General features: G+C 38.0%; 1 protein-coding gene across 1 annotated transcript; it reads right to left on the bottom strand.

The window, feature by feature from the left end:
• Positions 1-4,732: 4,732 nt before the first annotated feature.
• Positions 4,733-8,397, bottom strand: LOC140246284 (uncharacterized). The gene is made up of 2 exons (XM_072325750.1): positions 8,154-8,397; positions 4,733-6,822 (listed from the first exon to the last, which is right to left on the bottom strand). The coding sequence occupies exons 1-2, from the start codon at positions 8,395-8,397 to the stop codon at positions 4,733-4,735; spliced, it is 2,334 nt and encodes a 777-aa protein (XP_072181851.1).
• Between the last annotated feature and the right edge of the window lie 13,172 nt (positions 8,398-21,569).

Here is a 21,569-nt window from a genome sequence, read left to right as displayed (position 1 = left end):
AATTTGTTCCCTTGCACGAGTTAAAGGTCATATGCTATTATGTTTTACACAACACCTCAAACTTTCACAGATGTAGTCCACACAGATTCTTAAATCTAGTACAGAAATATCAACTGCCTTTTTTTTTTTAACGGATTGAGTTTCACAATCAGATGTATGCAAAACTGATTGGTGGAAGTTGTTGACAATTAACTGAGTGACTGGATGTGTGTAGAGTGCTTATTACTGCTGAATGTGCATGGCAAAGGTGTGGGTATTGTGATATCAGAGCTGCGCAATGCATGAAAGTTAAATTTAAAAAGTTACATTTTGGATAATCTTTTATTTTTTCCAAGAGAATAAGCCAAAATATGACATTTTGTATGCAGTAGATCACACAATCCACACCTAAAAGTGTAAAAGTTTTTTTTTTTTTTGTTTTTTTTGGTAACATGGGAGGAGGGACATCCCCCTTCTACACAGTCTCTCCCTTGGTCACTTCTAACAGACCTCTGACTTCTAGTTTTATTAGCCATTACACAATGAAATGGCCAGCATAAGTGATTTTGTGATAATGGGCATTACTGACAATATAACTAGCAGTACCAGCATAATTATACTTAAATACACCTATTACAAACTACTATATTTGTGTATACATATGAAAGAACTTGCATGTAATAGTTCTGCCACTACCCTATTCATTCCCATAATACGTATAGTATGTAGCTGAATTCTCAAGAATCATTTAGATGCATACATAATTCTTGCAGCAAAACATATTGTGGGTTACTACGGGTACCTTGTATGGGCAACTGCAATTATTGTAAAGTCACTTTTTTTTCAAATATTTATATGGTGTACTTTCCACTCTGTGCAACTATGCATTTGTATACAGACACACATAATGCACACACACAAACACACACACACACACACACATGCATGTAAGCACAAACAACCACATCACAAATGTCATAAGTGGATTTCTTTAGGTGAATGAATGTGTTCAATCCTATATGTTAGATCCACACCAATAAAGATATATCACAAGGCATCAGTTACAGTAAATTAGGCCTTTAATTAGACTGGATCAATAAAAAATTGACAAGAAAAGCCCAGAAAGCAGAGAAGTAAAGGTATCAAAAGTGGTAATTAACACACATACTGAACCACAAAATGTAGCAATTATCATTGTGTACACAATACTTGTATGACAATAATAAGAGTCATGTGCTATCATATCACAACTGAATTCATTTTCTTCAATGAAAAGCTGTAATTATCTAACCCAAAGTTGATAATGAGTAGGTTTACTCCCCTGAATACAAATATTTTATTTTCTGAATACCTGAATTACATTAATCAAACAAAATTGGCAAATGTAAGCCTTTACATGTATCTGTCCTTCACCATCAATATTTTTTCTATACTCCCTTTCTTAGTGTATTGTGATTGCATTCATTCATCCAAAAGCAAAAAAAAAAAAAAAGAGTAATGCAAGTAATCAAACCACAAATATCTTGTTCCATCCATAAATGCTATGCGTGTAACTGCTAATAACATACAGTCATAATTTGAACACATATCTTCTGCATAATACCCTCCCATCAACAGTGTACACTTCTCACCTAGCCATCCCATAATTCATTAATGAATATGATTATGCAAGCAGAATAATAATGGTAATTCACATGTACATACACACTGAATGGTAATACAACTGAATCTATCAAACAACAAATGCAATGTGGCTTTAAAGAATGGCCAATTCCTTCCTTGATTCTATATCCACCTTCACACTGCGTACTTGGGCTGCCATTTCAACAAGTGAAGGATGGAGTGATAGGGATTGTGTGTTAACTTGTTACTCTTTTTGTCCTCTACAAATTGAAATTAATTACAGTATCACCTCATTTGCATAGCAATAGAAATGTTTGGATATAACACCCAATTACCATCACCCCATCCTCTACTTGTAAGAAATCTGCTCGAAACTAAAAATTTCCTAGGGGTACGAATAATTTTGTTGTTAACTGTAGATCGTATACCTTTTGTTTCCCCTTCTTTTCTACAACTTCTCAACTATGGGATGTGTAAGCATTTTTATCCACACAATGAACTATCTGCAATCTGTTGACTAATTATTGACCAAAGTCCATAACTCTGCCAGTTTGAAGGCCACTCACCAAAATAAGGCTAATTCCCTGCCAGTGATTGGACATAAAACATGAATAGACTCTTACGTCCCCTGCCACATAACTAAACATTTTCTTTTCTACTACCACTACCAAGTACTACTATCGAAAAGACTGACACGAGCCTGTGCCTATCTCATGCTCATTTCCTACTTCTCTTTTTTTCTCCCTCGAGTTGCTTTTCATCAATGGTGAGAGGGAAAAGCAGAGTATAAGTCGTAACCAAGATAGCAGTCTCCCAGTCCAAGCATAGTATCCATAATTGCAACTCTGAAACCCTGTCATTACTTCATGATATCAATTAGCCGACATACATAGTCTATGTACATTGAGGCATGTTATCATAAACCTTGTTCTAAATATTGTCGGCTACAATTCAGGATGTATGAAATTCACAAAAAAAGGATATAGGTAATGTCATACATGAGACTAACATGCATCAAAAAGTAGACCATAATCTCCCCAACGTCAAATTTCTTTGCTAAAATAAATGTGGAAAGACACATTTATTCACTGTACAATTACTATAATATACAACATGATATGAAGTGTTTTGTTTACTTACAATTTTCAGAAAATCTCAAAGATTGTCAAAACTTTGAACTTTTCTCCACCTCATCAAGTATTATATTCTTCCTTTGGCTGGTTTTGAGATCAAATGAAAGTCATGTGTTCTCCCCAAGGCAATTACTAGGGGATGATTCTTGACCCAGTCACTCTTCTTTGGCTGAAAAATATTCAAATGCACTCCCCTTAATAACAAACACTGTTATGATAAAACTCTTGTTGTAATAAAGGAAAAATTCAGGTACATGTGTTTACATACTTAATCGTTCGGCTTTTACAAAGTTGCAATGAAATGAAAGAAAACTGCCAGTCCCATGGACTTCATTATAGCGAGAGTTGCCTGTACTTTCAAAGTTTCATTTTCCCACATGGTGAAATTTAATGCAACTCAACCTTTCAAAAAGACAAATTGCAGAAAACAACTGAAATCACTAAATATCCTACCCTATGTTTTTAATTGATTTCTCAATTGTCTCTCGCAGATGTGCTTTGTTCCACACAATTTCATCACAAGCCAAACAGTTCTGTTCGAAATATTCCGCGATTAAAGCTGTTTTCCAAGTCTTCTTACATATAGCGGGTAGTCTGTGGCTATTCAACAATATTACAATCACTCTTGAATTCCATATACACTCTGTAAGAAAATGGTTCGATGCTGACTTCTAGTATTTCACCCTATCACAATGAGATGCAAGATCACATTAACTTTAATAAAGCCAGCTATAGTTTCAAAGTATTATTTTTCCATTTCCCAAAACAAATATACTAGAAACCGGGGCAGATTGAAAAGAGATGAAATGTGTGTCCTATGAAACATGTGTGGCACATAGTTAATGGTAAAAGATTAATTGTGGAGATAAATAGATATTTTGATTAAAAAATGTGTGAATAATACCTCTTGACTTAGTCATGATGAAAAGAGTATAGTCAAACACGGATGGGATCACTTTCATACATGACATACATGTATGTTACAATTGAGGAAAATTATCATCTTCTCTGTCTCAAAAGATCACATAAGGATTTAATAGGAAGTTGTGAGAAATTATTTTGCCTTCAACAAGCAAAGTGTCTGACCCTGTTCCTTGCAGAAACCTGGTATACCAGGTTCTCAAAATGTACATGGGAGTGTCTGCATTTGTGCCCTACATTTGTGTTTGTTTGTATTATACTCAGCAGAAAATACTTTTATCAAAGGATTTCAGTTTCTGATATTAACATCTGTTCCTTTCTTTTATGTCTCAGAACTGCTTGTATTTTTGTTTAATTTATCTTTTCCAATGTAGTATTGTGCTTATTTTGCTGCAGAACTCACATGAAAACATATGTAGCAATTTATGCTGAGCTCAGCCAGTGCATTCTGACTTTTGCTCACCCCATTTGGGTACCCTTATAGTGTATTAGAAAAGAATTTGTGAGCCCAGTACATGCTGTATTTATACCATCTGGAAGCTCTTATAGTGGAAAACAAAGGAATTTGCAAGCCCATTACATGATGTATTCATACCATTTGGTTGCTCTAATAGTGTGTAACAAAAGAATTTGTGAGCCCAGCACATGCTGTATTAATTTATACCTAATGTCCAATCAATAGTTTACATTGTTCCATGGCACATGCCGTTGACCTTGGGCAATGATCGATGAATACATGTACTGCTTGACTGCTTTCGCACAGATGGATAGCACACCAATCTGTCTGTTCTTTGTAGACGGGCAAAAGAATCTCATTTGGAGACTGTGACATTTTTCAGAGAATTGCTGAAGGCACAGGACCATGTGTTACGAAAGCTTTTCATATTGCTAATATAGTAATCATCAACCCACGTAGCTAGATACCATGTCTTGGTGGTGTGAAATGGTACTATAAATGATAGGATTTGAATGTTAGAAACTGAAATGAAAAGACCTTTACACAATCTGGAAACAAGACATTATTTCTTGTCAGTGCAGGCACATGGAGTTGTAGATGAGGTAGGTGATTATAGTCTTCACATGAATAAAGTCATCTTTCGGGGCATCAGGTATCGTGCCAATTCCGGAATGTCAGACTGCACAGTGAAGTCAAATTTGCGACATATGCGTAATGGAATGGGCACTTCTGTGGCTTCCCGCTGGATGACAATGATATCTTTCCCCTCAATTGTTTGTGATATCTCTCTCAAGAGTGTGCTCATTGTGTTCATTTTGTGAGTAAGTATAATGAGAATATAGGCACTCTGAGTCAATGCTGATGTCCATTCCTGTAGTCTCGTTGTTCCAAGGTGGAGGTCCCTCTTATAAAAGTAACCCTTCAGGCCGTAGAAGGGGCACTCGAGTCCAGACAGGAGAAAGAACTCTACCCAACCTTCCACTGTGTCGTCACCTGTATCATAGATGACACAGAAATCATATTTCACACCCTCAGCGAGGGGTTGATCAGGAGGTTCTTGGTGATCCCTAAGGGATGCAGCCCCTGGACTCTTTGGTCTTGACGTTGGACAATTGTTGATGTTCCGTTCATTCCCTTCAATGAGGTTCTTCAGTCTTGATTCAAAATCTGTACAGTTCAGCTGCTGTAGTCTGTTTGTGAATTTTGGCTCTTCTAGCATTTTGCTGAAGTCCTTCAGAGCAGGTTGAATCATTTTTTCGTAGAGATACATCTCATCACTGGGCAGAGGAGTCTTGCAGACCAGGCATTCCATGACATCAAGAACTGCCGAAGCATTTTTCCAGAGAAGCCTGTCAAATTCAAAGAGTGTAGGTTTGCAGTGACGATGGATGTGTGTGAAACAGAATACAAGCTCCTTTAGTAGATAGTCAGGTTTCTTCTCATTTGTGAAGTTCTGAAGCATGGCAGGCAGGAGCTTTGAGGCTAAAGTGATTTTGAAACTCCCGCTCGTGTCATGGGCTGTTTCAAAAGCAACTTTGTAAGACGCTATTGCTGAAGGGAGATCCTGTTCATCCATGAGACAATCTGCCCATTTCAGGTGCGTGTTTGATATGGACTGGCCGTCTTGGCAGACTGAAGCTTCATAGAATCTCTGCAGGGCAATGTTTCTGAGGTCTTCTGCATATTTGCGTGAAGTGTAGGGGTGCCTAGCTAGTAGATGATGTGCTTCTCCGTCCACAGCCAGAGTCATAGGACTGAAGTTGTACTCAACAGCCCTGCTGGAGTCTTGCGTGGCCTGTTGAAGCAATTCATAGGATTCTTTTGATTGTCTTTTCAGTATGAATTTTGCCTCCTTCATGTTTATCTTTGCTCTGTGACACAGGGCATTCCAGCATGAATTTTTCATGTGGTTGTCTTCTCCATGCTTGTCAGCAGCTTCTATGGACTCAGTCAAGAATTTGAGTGCTTTTGTAGTATTGTTCTTTTTCTTGAACCAGTGGATTCCCAGTCTTCCTAAAATCCACACATTGTGAGGGTCAAGTTTAAGTGCTTTTACATAGCACAAAGATGAATCCTTCCATTCCTTGTCATATGTTTTAGCTACTATTCTGGGAAGAGTAACCTCAGACTGTAGGCTGCCTTCATTTCTGGCAAATGTGTTTCCCATGACATACCACACTTCTGCCAGGAATCTATCACTTTGTTCACACTTTTCCCGAACATCATGAAGTATTTCAATGGTTGTACCAATGGCTTTCAAATAGTTAGTGTGGTCTCCCATGCGAAAGAATGCATGTGAGAGTCTCTCATGAGCCTGTGCTGTATATAGAAGCCAGTCTCTCTTTTCCAGTTGGTGGCGCTCTTCATCATAGAGCTTTCCAGCAAAGTCCAGCCCGGCCTCATAGCTCTCCACCTGCTTCTTGCGCTTCTCTACACCAGACCAGGATTCTGTGTGGAAGTCCCAGAATTGGGCATAAGCCTGCTCCAGCTGACAGCGAGCCATCATCAGCTGCTTGTCTTTGTCAGAAGCATTGTCCTGGAATTCCTTGATCTTGCACTCATACTCTATTGCCTTTCTATTGTTTCGAAGTTTCCTGTAAGCTGTTGCCAGATCCTGCAGGGCATTGAGATTCTGCGGGTCACACTCCACTGTTTCCTGCCAGAACTTAATCGCCTTGTCCTTCTTGTAGGAATGGTAGAACAACAGTCCTAGATATGAAAAAAAAAAATGTAATCACAAATATGTGTTTGCTACATAGACATATTGCAGTAGAAAAAGAATGTTTGATGTAATTTTATATGATCCTAACAGTTTCTGAGATAGGTATAGTCAGCTTTTGTCACCATAGCACAGAACCACACTGATGCTGCAAACACATTCAGTTGTAACAGAGTAACAAAGAAAGTAATACAGTTTTGATGGCCTCCACAAACTCATTGTCCAGTTCATTGGATTGATAGAAATTGTTTTGTTGAAAGACAATGTTATGTTTCCAAATAATTAAATTCAGTGTGCAGTAACCATAAGCATGATAATTTTTCCTGACCCTACAGCCAACATTTTCATCATTTAACCCATTCTGCAAATCTTCGAGAGCACTCAGTCTGATGATACCCAAAAATGAGATTCTTTTTGCAGGTTGATGGAGATTGAACAGCTTGGTAATCCACCCGTGTGAAAGTAGTCAAGTGGTACATATATCCCCTTTCCACATCAGCTATATGTGCCATCAAACAAGGCAAAATATTGATCAGGCATGAGTTATTAATAGAGCGTGCACTGATGGACTCACAAACTCTTTTGTTCTATGCAAAGTAGGCACCTGAATGGGGTCAGCAGAAGTATATTTCTACTTACAGGTTCATGTAAGGAACTGGTTAAAGATGTACAACCTGTTCCTCTGACATGATTTATTTTCTTTGTTTGTGTGTATGTTTCCACGCAAGGAATCACTGGAGGAATTACACTTTGGGGTTGTCCGTCTGTCTGTCTATATATGATTTTGTGAATACTTAATGTAATTGTTGTCCAAGGAATCCATGTGAAACTTGGCAAAAGTAATATGTATGAGTGGAAGCTGCACCTATCAATTGTGGATGCACATGCTCAAGGTAAAAGGATCACTGGTCAAGACCAAACTTCATTGGCATATATGTGTTTAAAGCAAAAACAATAGATAAATGTGTTCCTTAGCTTGGGTCTATATACCATTTTAATATAAGATATGGACATGATGTAAATGTTGCAAAGTTTGTAATGCACCTGAAGATGTTGATTTATCTTAAAATGAACAAATGGTGCATATGAATGAGCCTTTGGAATTAAAAGCCCTGTTTCAATTTCAGATTAAAAGACCCTCAAAATAACAAACCTTATTTCATTTTTGGATAAACAAACTATCAGAATAATGTACCTTAATTAATTTTTGGCTTAACAAACCATTGGAATAATTAACCTTCAGTATAACAAACCTCCAGAATATCACATTGTAACCTGAAACACTGAATCTGTTTCATAATCCTTTCTCATCCTGGCTCACCTGCAACATTCCTTGCAGCATTCAGGATCTGCGGACTGTGGATTCTTCTGTTTAGGATGTAGACCTGGTCTGATATTGTCCGCTGGATGAATTTCTCTTCCATGAGGGTGATCTGGCCCTTGTTGATATTCAGCTCCCTGAGTTCAAGAAGACCTGGGGTTGGAGGCTGCGTAGTTGGTGGTGTTGGCATGGTGGATGGTTCACATTGACCTCCAGGTCCAGCGTTAGATTTTTGGTCTGCCATCAGAAAGCTGCATACAACAGTTATACAGCAGAGTGTCAGTGTCATTTGAATCAAGATTACTTTTTTCACATTACACATGATTTTACAGTCAAGAAATCATAGGGCCATCACAAGTAAATTTAACCAGAACAGCACTCTGAGAGCGCAGACCTCTGCCAAGCAGCCACTTTCCACCGATGATCTTGCTCTTCCCAAAGAGATTTTTTTTCTCCTCTCCACCACTGGGAAAAAGCTCTTTGGGCTATTACATAGGGATCAGTGATTCCCATAGGTATACATGCTGAAAATCGCCCGATTTCCCAATAAAGAAGCCTTTGAGGTCATAAACCCTAAGCTCCGCAGCGCGCCTCGCCCTAGCAGAAAGTGGAGCACTCACTTTAGTGCGCGTATGAAAACTTTAAAAATGCGCAGCTTGACCTCCCTAGTTCATTGACCCTACCTGTCGAAATAACAAAATTCCTTCATAAATTCCCCAAATATTCTTGGATCACTACCAAAATTTAATCATCTGTTGCTTGTGTCATTTTCAACCTTTTCCTGCAAGTTTCATCCAAATCCGTGCACTACTTTTTGAGTTATTTTGCACACAGACAAACTAACAAGCACACAAACCAACTGTAACAAAAACATAACCTCCTCCCTTGGCAGAGGTAATGTAAGTAATGTTTGTGCGATTCTACTGAATGGCCAATGGAATTGTCATAAGATGCTGTATACTTTACAGAGGCGTACAAGCCCAGAGGTAGGACCACCCTGAGGGCACACATGTCTTTTTATTACTAGAACCTGCTGAGATGTTTAGGTTTTAAGTATGTACAGTGTAGATGACAGTGTATCAGCATCACAACACAGTGCACTCTGTTCCCTTGCCACTTCGAAATATGGCTACAGAATTATCATCTCTATTCTTATATACTTCATTTGTTTACAATAATGGAATTTTGATGTACCAGTAATGAAAGAAAATTGCCAGTCCCAAGAACTTTTTATATAATGGGAATCTCCTGTGTCTTAGTAACCTAGTATCTGTTTTTGTTTTTTTCAAATACCTCCACCAAGGGAGGAGGTTATATTTTCTTTACCGTTTGTTTGTTTGTCCGTGTACAAAATAACTCAAAAAGTAGTGAACAGATTTGGATGAAACGTACAGGAAAGGTTAAGAATGACACAAGTAACAAATAATTAAATTTTGGTAGTGATCTGAGTAATTTTTGGGGAATATTTGAACGATTTTTTATATTTTGACAGGTAGGGTCAATGAACTTAGGAGTTCAAGCTGAGCATTTTTTAGATTTTCATGCGAGCACTAAAGTGCATGCTCTAGTTTCTGCTGGGGCGATGTGCGCCGTATGTAACAAATCTTTCTATATTGGGAAATAGGGCGATTTTTCAGCATGCATACAGAAGGGTGGAAAACACTGATCTCTGTGGAAAAGCAAGATCATCGGTGGAAAGTAGCTGCTTGGCGGAGGTCTGGGCTATAAGAGTGCTTTTCTAGTTATAATCTGAGACAATACTTCTTTGGCAATAGCTCGTGACTAGTGATAGTGAGCAGTGCTTTTAAAGGTGCCTGTAGATGTACTTGCTGGCATATGGTGATGTTTTCCTCAACTTGTAACCATTTTTAATTAGTAATTGCAAAAAGAGACTTGTAGTTGGTAAACATGATAAATGCTCAGCATATATAAACATAATACGGCTCAAGTCCCTCCATCCTTTATGGCATGGTTAAATGCCCTACTTGCCTTGCATTCTTATCAGACAGCATACTTGATTTTTATTAGGCCCTATGAATGGTAATCATTACTACAGAACTAGTAATGAAACACAAAATATGTCTCCTTTATAGATGTACAAATACCCTATAAAGTGTACACCAAATGACACAACTTTGTACCATATTCAAAAAAAAAAAAAAACAGCTTCATACCGTGATATCGGGACATCCCGTGCCTGTCACACCCCCTCCCCTTCACCTTGCTTGTCTGTACTCACTCACTTCAGTCCCTCGCAGTCTGCTACTTTTTCATTGACAAATGTGACCGGCGACAACGGTTTCAGGCAAAATTCGGGAATTTTGAAAATTATTTTTTTCATTGAATCAAATCGTCCATTTCCTAAATTTACATTGATTTAAAACACTTGTATTCTCCGGTACTGTAAGTGGTCATATAAAGCGAAATATAATGCACTTTTTGATTTGTTAGCCTGGCAAAATTGCGGCGATGCAAGGTGAGAATCACCCATCCATACAATGGTGCCAATTGAGATTAAGCTCCGCCTCTAGCAACCACAGCGGCTTCTGATTGGCTCACTGAGAGAGTCAATTTTCCCGGGCACCTTCCTCAGAACTCAGCGTATGGAGCCGAATGCACAATGCGTTTCGCTCGGGTTTGTTTACCAGTACGTCTTTCAAGATGGCGGATACGATAATTACAAGCTGCTGGTTACATGTGTATGGTGCACTTATTACTCAATGGCATCCACACGCTGTGCGTGTGTGTATACGCACGGGAGTGGGTGGCACATACGACATTCGTATCAACATATTTACAAATCATGTTTTCATAGCAGTTGATTTGTCTTGTAAATTTCTTCATTGGGACTCTTTCGAAGGCAAAAAGATGAAAAGGGTCAATTTAAGCTTCCTGTTGTTCTGTTGTTTTTTTCCAAGCCGTGCATGTGTTGCATTGTGCGTTAAACAAGCAAGCAAGCAAACAAACAAACAAACAAACACGACTTTACTCAGTTTGGTGCAATTTTAACGTTTACCACAGTGTATCATTTGAATACTGGTCATTTATGACAACTCCTTTCCTCTCTTCTACTGTCTTTTTAGTCAACCTGCTGTCATAGTTACTACAAAGCTAGCGCAATTAACAAGTCAGTTTCCGATCATATGTTGCACTGTTTGTGTGGTGATTTGCCACTCTAATACGCTTAAACCATGTTCCCTTTTCACGTTAATTTAGTGCTGCCTAGCGTTGCTGTTCACTTTTTGTTTCACTTTCCGTTGTCGAACATTGCGGTAGAAAAGCTTGGATAGAAAGCCTAATGAAAGGCATACACTAAAGACCAAGCGTACTGGTATCTATTGTATCAACAACAATGGAGCATGCATATGCGTGGACAAAACATTTCCGACACGCTGCGAGACGTATCTCCGAAAGCCGAACTATGTAAATGTGTGCAACGCACTATCCAATCGCACACGAGATGCCGCGCCATAGCAACACTGGGCATAGTGGCACGGCGTTCGAAAGAAGATCGAAACTGACAAGTGCGATCCAACATAGAGTGTTTAAAATTCCATTTTCGGTAGGAAAAACTTAGTGTTATGCTGTGAAATTTAGTGTAGATGTAGAAAACATATCAAAGATGCAATTTCTGCAAAAACCCAAAATCGACAAAAATAGTGGTCAAAATCTTTGTACCCTGCTTAGGAGGGAATTTGCTCTTGCGACTTTTGCCTGAAACCGTTGTCGCGAGTCACAAATGTGGCAAGTATGGTGTTGGATTAACTTGTGTTGAATCTTGCTAAATACATATCACAAGATATTAATGGGGTGCTGTTCATTATTCCGAAGGTTCGCTATTCCGAAGGTTAATCCGAATCACACCAATTCCCTTAGAGTTTCGTTAATCCAAAGATAAGAAAGGGTTCGTTAATCCGAACATTTGTGGCGTTATTCCGAAGGTTCGTTATTCAAGAGATTTGTCAATCCAAAAATGAAATTTTGAATAACGAACCTTCGGAATAACAAATCTTCGGACTAAAGAGCCTTCGGAATAACGAGCTGTAACCAAGATATCAATAGCAGCTAAAAGGGCAGTCAAGTTTCTCTCACAAATTCTTGCTATATTGGTCAGAAGGACAACACGTTATGATGGATGCACTATATGAATAGCACTTACCTGCCTTATTCCTGATACACCAAGTAGGCCTATAGAATGAGCCGTCGAAAGCCAACTCAAAAAGATCAAATTGAACAATCTGCTTGAAGAGAATTAGTCTGTTTAACCTGTCTGTTCTCTGATGCGATGAAAATACATGTGTGTGGATGTGTCAAGTGAGTACTTGTAGTTTTATGGGAAGAGGTTTGATTTCTGACATTTTACAGATGACTGCCCTGGTTCTTTTGAATTCTGTCAGTCCTTGTTTATTTCTTTTTTTATTGTATACATTAACAATGACTGTAGAATTAGTGCACATCCAGGTCAAGATTGCAAGCCAAAAAGTACCATCTTCATTGCCTAGACAAAATGGGAAAACCCAAAGTTAGTCTTGGTACAAGATGTAAAGAATTGGTTCAGGATAACAACCTAAAAAATTCAAGTATGTAGATGACAAATAATGACAGAAATACTCATTTTGCTCTCAAGAAACATAGAGAATACTTCTGAATGTTAAAGTATACACATCTCTGGTTCTGCAGGTGGGGAAGCCCAAAGTTAGTCTTAGTACAAGATGTAGAGGTATGATATATTGCTCAGGGTGCTAATCACAAACTGTTGATTGCCAGATAATTACAGAATTAACTGTGCTGTCTAGACACATTCAGAACAAATTTTTAATGTGAGAGTAAACATCTGTACTTCTACACATGGGGAAATCCAAAGTTTGTCTTGGTACAAGATATGTGTAAGGAACGTGGCTCAGGATGATTATCTCAAATTGCATCCAAGTAGATGGACAAATAATGACAGATGAAATACCTTTGGTCTCTAGATATGTACAGAATGCCAAAGTGGGATACATGTATATGTTTCTACAGGTGGGGAAACCCAAAGCTAGTCTTGGTACAAGATGTAGAGGTATATAATGTATAGTTCAGCCATGGACCTACTACACACATGGACTATGAACGGAGGTCTTTCTTTTATCTGACCAGTGTCCTGCCACCTTATATGTGCATTGTGATGAATACATTCAGGTGCTTGGACAGTGACAATTATGTAACAGTGCATTGTCACTGACAAAAGAACCGTTTATCTCAGTTCGGTTTTATTTCACTGAGGTTTCTTTTCAGACTTAACTGCCTTTGAAAAAATGATGGGGAGCAGCATGGACCTAATACACATGGACATTCATCGTATTGTTAATTAATTCATGCACCTGTACATCTCAAGAGCGCCGCAAAGACATTTTTAGCATGCTTCATTGCTTTGATCCCATGATCGTCACCGCCAGCAAGCTGGGAGAAGAACAAGATGGAGATTCGAGAAATCTAAAACTGTATGAGCAGAAGAAAACAACTCACAAAAATCAAGTAAAGTGAATGTGCAGTTGTGGTGTATGTTAGGAAATCTTACCTCAAACAATTTCGCTTGGGAGAAGCAGGCAGTTTTTAAAAGAAAGCTAACATTTTGGCAGAATGATTGTCAGTTGTGATCTCAATATTTCACTTTTCCGCAGCTTATTCCAGAGCAAAAAGGGACGGTAATGGTAGAGTACAGATATATCTTGCCATTAGGCAAGGTCTTATGCGTGTGCGGAAATGTGCGAATCAGCAATTACCCATCTTTTACACAAAATTTGTAATGATCTCAGGTTTGCTGCTCCTCATCACCTGTATTTATTTAATGACATTTCCGTCTGAAAAAGGCACATCAGTGAAACAAGACTGAAATGAGGGAAACGATTCTTTTGTTAGTGACGATACATGATCACATAATTGTTATTGTCCAGACACCTGAATGTGCTCATTAAGATGCACATAATCATGTGTCGGTGACGATCATTACATCAAAGAAAGACTGCCGTGAATAGTCCATGTGTATTAGGTCCATGGGAGCAGCAAACCTCAAATCTTGACAAATTTTTTTTTGTCACAAAATTAATAATTACTGATGAGGATGCTTGTAGACAGGGATGTATAATGCTGCTTAACAACTGCAAAGACCATCATGTTCAAACACAAAAACGATCGAGCAGAAGATTGATGAAAATCCAACATCAGCTTGCTTTAATGGCAAGACATTATATGCCTACCATTACTGTCCATGTTTACTTTGAAAAAATGAGCAAAAAAGGGGAGAAAATTAGATGACACATCAACCTTCCAAAATATTTGCTTTCTCGATCTCATCAAGTATGTGCATTTTGCCAATGAAAGTGACTGAGCGATGATTCCCGAATATGTATGAATTTTTCTTGATTTAAGAGCTATCATCTTCTGCGCATGTTGCTTCTAAATATCTAAAAACTCCATCTTGTTTTTACTCTAGACTGGCTGTTGGTGATACATGATGAGATCAAAGCAGGAAAGCATCTGCAAAATGTTATTGTGACGCTTTTCACAGAAAGAGGTGATTGGATATATAAATAAACAAGTGATGAATGTCTATATGTGGTAGGTCCATGATTGAGGGTGCTAATCACAAACTGCATTGAAGTTGATGGCCAAATGATGACAGAAATGCCTTTACTGTTACATTCAGAACATTCTTTTTTTCTTAATGTCAGTGTAACCACCTCTGCTTCTACAAGTGGGGAAACCCAAAGTTAGTCTTGGTACAAGATGTGAAGATATGTGTGGTTCAGAATAACAATCCCAAGGTGTACTTTGTCCTACATATTTGACATTTTTGAGATGAGGTTTTGTTGATCCACAAGCAGCATCCTTTCTGGTTGCAGTACAACTATTCAATTTCATACACACAGCTGAAAGATCTACATTTAGAGTGAAAGAAAATTATGGTACATTTAATTTGTGTATTTTTACCTTTACCATATAAACCCCCACAACACAACTCAGTTTCATCTACATACAAAAGTCAGATCTTTGCGGTATCTTTGACTTTCGTAGCAGAATTGATATTCAATGAAAGATGCATATAGAGGGGATGAGAGAGATGTATCAACTTATATCATGTGTAGTTTAAATAAACTCTTAATAATAGATGTGATGATTAAAGTAGACCTACCATAGTTCCATGCAGTCACATCTCAGGGGTCTCTCTCATGCTCACACACTTGATTAGCTTTTTTTCATGTAACTCACAAACTATAGACTAGAAGGTTGAGACTGGACGACCATGGCCATGGCCACATCATTAGGAAGTGCACGTACGATGGCACACCCACACAGAGTAACAGTGTGGGAAGTGTATGTACAGAGGGGCACCCACCAGCATAGTTAGTCCTACATTTGTACATGTACCTGTGCTGCGTGTGGCACAGGATCATAGATGCCAAGTTCAAAAAAATTCTATGAGTGAGATTTTCATGACTCAGCGTTTCGGCGCGCGCACATGTCCATGAGCGAGGGAGCGAAACGACTGAGCGAGGGGAGAGGTTACTGCTCGTTATTCCGAAGGTTCGTTATTCCGAAGGCTCTTAGTCCGTAAGATTCGTTATTCCGAAGGTTCGTTATTCCGAATTTCATTTTCGGATTTACTAATCTCCGAAATAACGAACCTTCGGAATAACGCCACAAATGTTCGGATTAACCAACCCTTTTTCATTTTCGGATTAACAACCTCTAGGTATAGGGAATTTGTGTGTTTCGGATTAACGAACCTTCGGAATAATGAACAGCACCCAGTGGGGGAGGGGGGTGTCCGCACTCCCACGGAAGGGAGCTTTTTCAATTTTTAGCTCTTAACGGTGCAAGCTGGTGCACCGCAAAAGGCAAAAGGGAAATATGCCTTCAATTGCAACTCTCACTTTAATCCTTTAAGCTATGCTCCCGATGCGTGAGAAAAATGGGTGCCATGCATGAGATCGTGAGACGGACCCTAAATGCTTGAGTCTCACGCAGAATGCGTGAGACTTGGTAGCTCTGCAGGATCATTGCATGATCAACTACATCTATATCTTTCTAAGAAATCACATTTTGAACATTTTTGTTTGAAGAGAATAAGCCAAAATGTGACATTAATAGATCACAAATTTACAGCTTTTATAATGGTGTTCAAAGCCTTTTACCATGGAGGGGGACATAATTTTAACCCCTTCCACACCGTCCTTCCTTTGGTATTTGCTCCCTCAAGTGGCGCCAAACACACTGAAAAATCTTACTACTCGCTGCTCGTTGACTTCTAGATTTAACCCATATATCATCTGCCGATCTACGGGATATTCCATGGTTCGCGCAAATGCTGCAAATGCTGATCTATGTGATATATATCCAGAGCAGAAATAACTTGGATGATGACATCATGTACGGTATAGAGCTTTAAATATGCCCTATGAACTCTGACCTAACATCCCCAAATCCCTGGAATTGCCTCACTAGCATTCCGCACTTTTGAAGTTTACAGCTAATGGAATAGGTCTACATTAATGTGAGATTAAGCAATGCCGTAGGCTATTTAGCATTATACCCTATGAGTTATATATCATTGGAAAGCTAACATCATGAAATTTTCGAAAATAATAATTTTCTTTCTGTGTGGAAGCTATTTGTATTTTCTTTCTGTGTGGAAACTATTTGTATTTTCTCATAAGTGGTTATCTATGAATCAGCGATATGATATCATTCATGTGTATTTTGCACGTAAATATGTATATTATATTTTCACAAGTCACATGATTCATCAGAGAACTCTGATTTGCATGTCATATTAAAGACCATCATTTTCCCTTTCAAATTATTTATATTTTTCATACTTTCCTTCTCATAAGAGTCAGTGAATCATTTTAAAGGGTGTGTACAGTTCTGGTCGAGGTGAGGATTTAGCTTTTAACGTTTTGCGAGATATTCAGAAACCACTCTATGAGATGTCAAAGAGCAAGCAGTTCTAAGGGGTATCAAAAGTTTATTCGATGGAAATCGGTTTTGAAATGGCTGAGATATCCAAAAACAAGGTGAAACAAAGAGATCATAATAAAGTTGTGGCATGTCGCCTTTAATTATTAGCACTTTTTTGGATATCTCAGCCATTTGAAAACCAATTTTCATCAAATAAACGATGAATCCTTCTTAAAATTACATTCTCTTTCATATTTCACAAGAGGTTTCTCATTATCTCACTTAGGAATGTTCAAAACATGAATCCCCACCTCAACCAGTACTGTACAGTCCCTTTAAAGTTGGAGAGCACAGTTGGGTGAAAAGCACATGAAACAGCCTCCGGCACCAACAGCTTATAAAAAGCATTACACGACTGGCTGATACGGGTTTAGTAGCCAGCACACGATGAAATTGCCAGCATGATATCATTATTCTGTGATAATGGGAATTAGTGACAATATAACCAGCAATACCAAAAATTAACCTGAATGATCTGGTTACAAGATATATCAATAACCATTGATAGTGAGATGATAAAGGACATAATCATTTCATTTTTTTTTGTGTGTGCTACATTTGCATAGTTCTGCAATTGTCTTTGTCTTCTGTATGATTTTCTGAAATTGTTATTTGTTTTGTTTTGTTTTGTTTTACCATCCATAAATGATATGCATGTGTTATGATGTACAAAAGTGTATAAGATAAAAACATGAATATTCCGCAATAACACAATCATTTAACACATATATATCTGCAATGATACCCCCCAATGGACAATGTGCACTTTTCAACTAGCCAACCCATGATTCTTTCAGCAAAACTTACTGCTGGTTAGTGCCTTGTTTTGGGAACTGCAATTATTCTAAAGCTACTTTTATTTCTAATGTCTTCACACCCCCCCCCCCTAACTCCAACTATACATTTGTATACGAACACACATAACACATTCATACATGTGTGTGCACACGCTAACAATCAACACACAAATTGTCATGAAATGGTGTTTGTCAGGGGAAGGAATGTGTTAAATCCACAGGAGCCACACCAATAAAGATATTGCAAGGCATCAGTTGAAGGAACTTGGGCCTTTAATCAGTCTGGATCATTCCAAATCTGACAACAAAAACCAGCAAAGCAGAGAAACAAAGTAACAAAAGTGGTGATTTACACACATACATGTACTGAACCACAAAATGCATACTTGCCAACATTTTCATTTGAGAAAGCGGTAGAATCCAGGATGCCTATGCATGCAGCGCTAGCTTGAATGCTAATGAAATCATTCAAAAGTGGTAGTCTAAAGCCAAATGGGTTAGAGTTGGCAAGTATGAAAATGTAGCAATTATCATTGTGTACACAATTCTTGTATGACAATAATAACAGTCATATGCTATCATATCACAAATGAATGCATTTTCCTCTCTAAAGACTTGTAATGATATAACCTAAACCCAAAGTTGACAGTTGACAGTTGGTTTTTACTCACTGAGTAGAATTTCTTGTTATTACCTAAACTTTGGCATACTGGTAAATCAACAAAATCGGCAAATGTAAGCCAGCCTTTGCATGTGTCCGTCATTCATGATACAAGAAAGATGTTTTCCTATGCTCCTTTTCTAATCCATTCAATTAACCCTTTATGTGCCATGATGGAAACCCCTTGAGTGCCACGTTATTCTGAGACACGAAAGTAGCTATAATAGTCAGCAAAGTTACAGAGGAATGCCAAACTTTGCTTCGATATAAATTGTGTGACAAATCTATTTTTAGTTTGTCTTTTGAATGACCAGTTGCTACATTACTGTAAAGGCATGACTTATGCACATAAAACCGTGACAGAAACTTACAATGTACACACAAATCTAGTCGGGAACACCGCTTGATAGTCAATCACCACATAGAATGCAAGCTGTATGTGAGAGGAACAAAAGCGCAAGAAACGCTTTCATTGTACCGCTGGATTAGCGATTTATTGATCGGTTTTGGCGGCTTTGTTTGTTGAGCAGAATATGCGAAGTTGGCACGGCGTCGACTGAGTCGGACGTGCGAACATGGCACATAAAGAGTTCAAATTCCTTCAAAACACTAATGTAACTCTTCAAACCACAAATATCTGTTACCATCCATAAATGATATGCATGTTTATGATATATAAGCTAAAAGCATGAATATGCTGCAATAACACCATCATTTTATTACACATATTATGTATCTGCAACAAATACCCTCCCATTGACAATGTGTACTAAACTAGCCAACACATGATTCGTAAACGAATATATTTTAAAATATGCAAGTGGAATAATAATTGCTCTTCACATATCATGTACATTGGATAATGATACAACTAAATGTAGTAAACAACAAATGTAATGTTACCACAAAGCATGGCCAATCTCCTCCTTAATTCCCATCCCCTTAGTAGTAACCATTGACAATCCTACAATCAACTACTTTTCCTGAGCTGGGCAATGGCCAAAACAACTACATGTATATCCACCTTCATGCTACTTTCTTGGGCTGCCATTTAAACAAATGCAGCAATCGGCACATACCGGTAAATAATCAGAAAAACGCAAAAAGAGGAATCATCCTCTCCCTTCTATACTTTACTGTAGGAAACAACTTGCCTATTTAAACTCAATCTATAAAGTTGTTACACACAATATTTACAGCATTTGTCATTCCTTAATCAAACACAGGAATCTCTTTTGTTTCCTACAAGTAGTTCCAGCTTTTCAATACACCTATAGAGAACCCATTGCAATATACTCAAGTGCACATGGGAGACTACTACAGAAGTTGCCCTTCGTACTGCACATAGCATGTCTTTTCTTGATTTTTTTTTCCCTCTATAACTTCTCATCTGTGTCTCCCAGAAACATTTTATCCACAGAGATATCACATAGCAACCATTTGTTAACTAAATAATGGCCAAAGTGTATACTCTGCATGTTCGTTGGAGGCTACTTGCCAAAGTGAGGCATATCCATGCAAGTGATCAGACGTAGAAACATGAGCCAACTTGTGACTGCTGCCAAATGATATAACATTTCCTTTTCTACTGCTACTACCAAGTAGTACTATCGATGAGACTGACACACACCTCTCCATCCATCTTCAGTATGCTTATTCCCTACTTCTCTTTTTTTCCCTCTCATTCTCCATCGACAGAAAGCGACTCAATAAAGTTAGGTGCCTATAGAGTATTAGTCATTACCAGGGTGTCAGTCTCCCTGAATAGTGGTACGAGCCATCATTAATGGTTAACTCTGGTACCCTGTTAATACTCTTAAAAAGCTCAATCCAAATACTGTCCATCTTCAAGTCGACACATGAAGCTCACAAAGTATAGTGCTATCATAATTGTGAGACTAGCATACATCGAAAAACACAACTACCAGTATTTCATGGTTGACCATAATCACCCCAAAGTCAACTTCCTTGCTAAAGAATTCTGTAAAACCAAGGCACAAAGGCACATTTATTGAGTGTACATTTATTATAATGTCTGGTATGAAATGTTGCATTTACTTACAATTTTCACAGAAATCGAAGAAGATTGTCAAAAATATGAACTTTTCTATAACCCAAGAGTGTATCTTCTTCCTTTGGCTGTTTTGAGAAAAAATGAAAGTCATGCGTTCTCCCCAGGATGATTCCTAGGGGAAGATTCTTGACCCAGTCACTCTTCTTTGGCTGAAAAAATATTCATGCTTTCAAAATACACTGTAATTCGTTTTTCCCAAATAATGAAAGTAAGCTTGAATAGCACCTCAAGAAAACTCATTGCAGGAAACAACTTATATCACAAAATATCATACTCTGCGTTTTTTTGTAATTATTCTCTCTCTACTGGCAGATTTACTTTATTCCCCGCAAAAGACCACATGGTGTCATCGATAGTCAACTCAAGTGGTTTCTCCGGAATGCTCACCGATAAAAGCTGTTTCCATATTTTTCAGCGTAAAAAAGGGCAGTTTCCATGCCTATATAGCATCAAAGGAATCACGCTTGAATTCCACATATATCCTGTTGGAAAAACTGTAAATTTCTGACAATTTCATGCTATCAATAATCATAATGAATTATAAAACAGATTTACTTGAAGCCAACTATATAGGTGTATAATGTCATTTTTCCATTTTCAAACACAAATATACCTGAAGTCAGTGCTAACATAATGTGCACGTAGTTATTCATCATCAACTGGTTTAAATTGTGAGTGATCGAAGAGTGATTGCAGGCATGAATGGTGATTTTGGACAAATTTATTCAGGCTACCCTATGAGACAGTAGCACCTCTATATTTTTATTTATATGGTACATAATCAACACTTTATTTTTTATACTATACATATGTATCAGAATTCTCTTGTCACCAATCCATAATCTTATCGGGTAATGTTGTACTCATGCCTTCTTTCAGTTGCT

This window comes from Diadema setosum, chromosome 2, assembly GCF_964275005.1.
Source record: "Diadema setosum chromosome 2, eeDiaSeto1, whole genome shotgun sequence".
Classification (NCBI taxonomy): Eukaryota; Metazoa; Echinodermata; class Echinoidea; order Diadematoida; family Diadematidae; genus Diadema; species Diadema setosum.
Note: the sequence above shows the minus strand (reverse complement) of the source record. Positions and strands in the feature narration are given on the sequence as shown.

Coding starts and splice junctions, on each gene's coding strand:
- LOC140246284 (XM_072325750.1), bottom strand. CDS start 8,397: ATGGCAGACCAAAAATCTAACGCTGGACCTGGAGGTCAATGTGAACCA. Junction 6,823..8,153: donor TGCTGCAAGGAATGTTGCAG/GTGAGCCAGGAT, acceptor TTTCATATCTAG/GACTGTTGTTCTACCATTCC.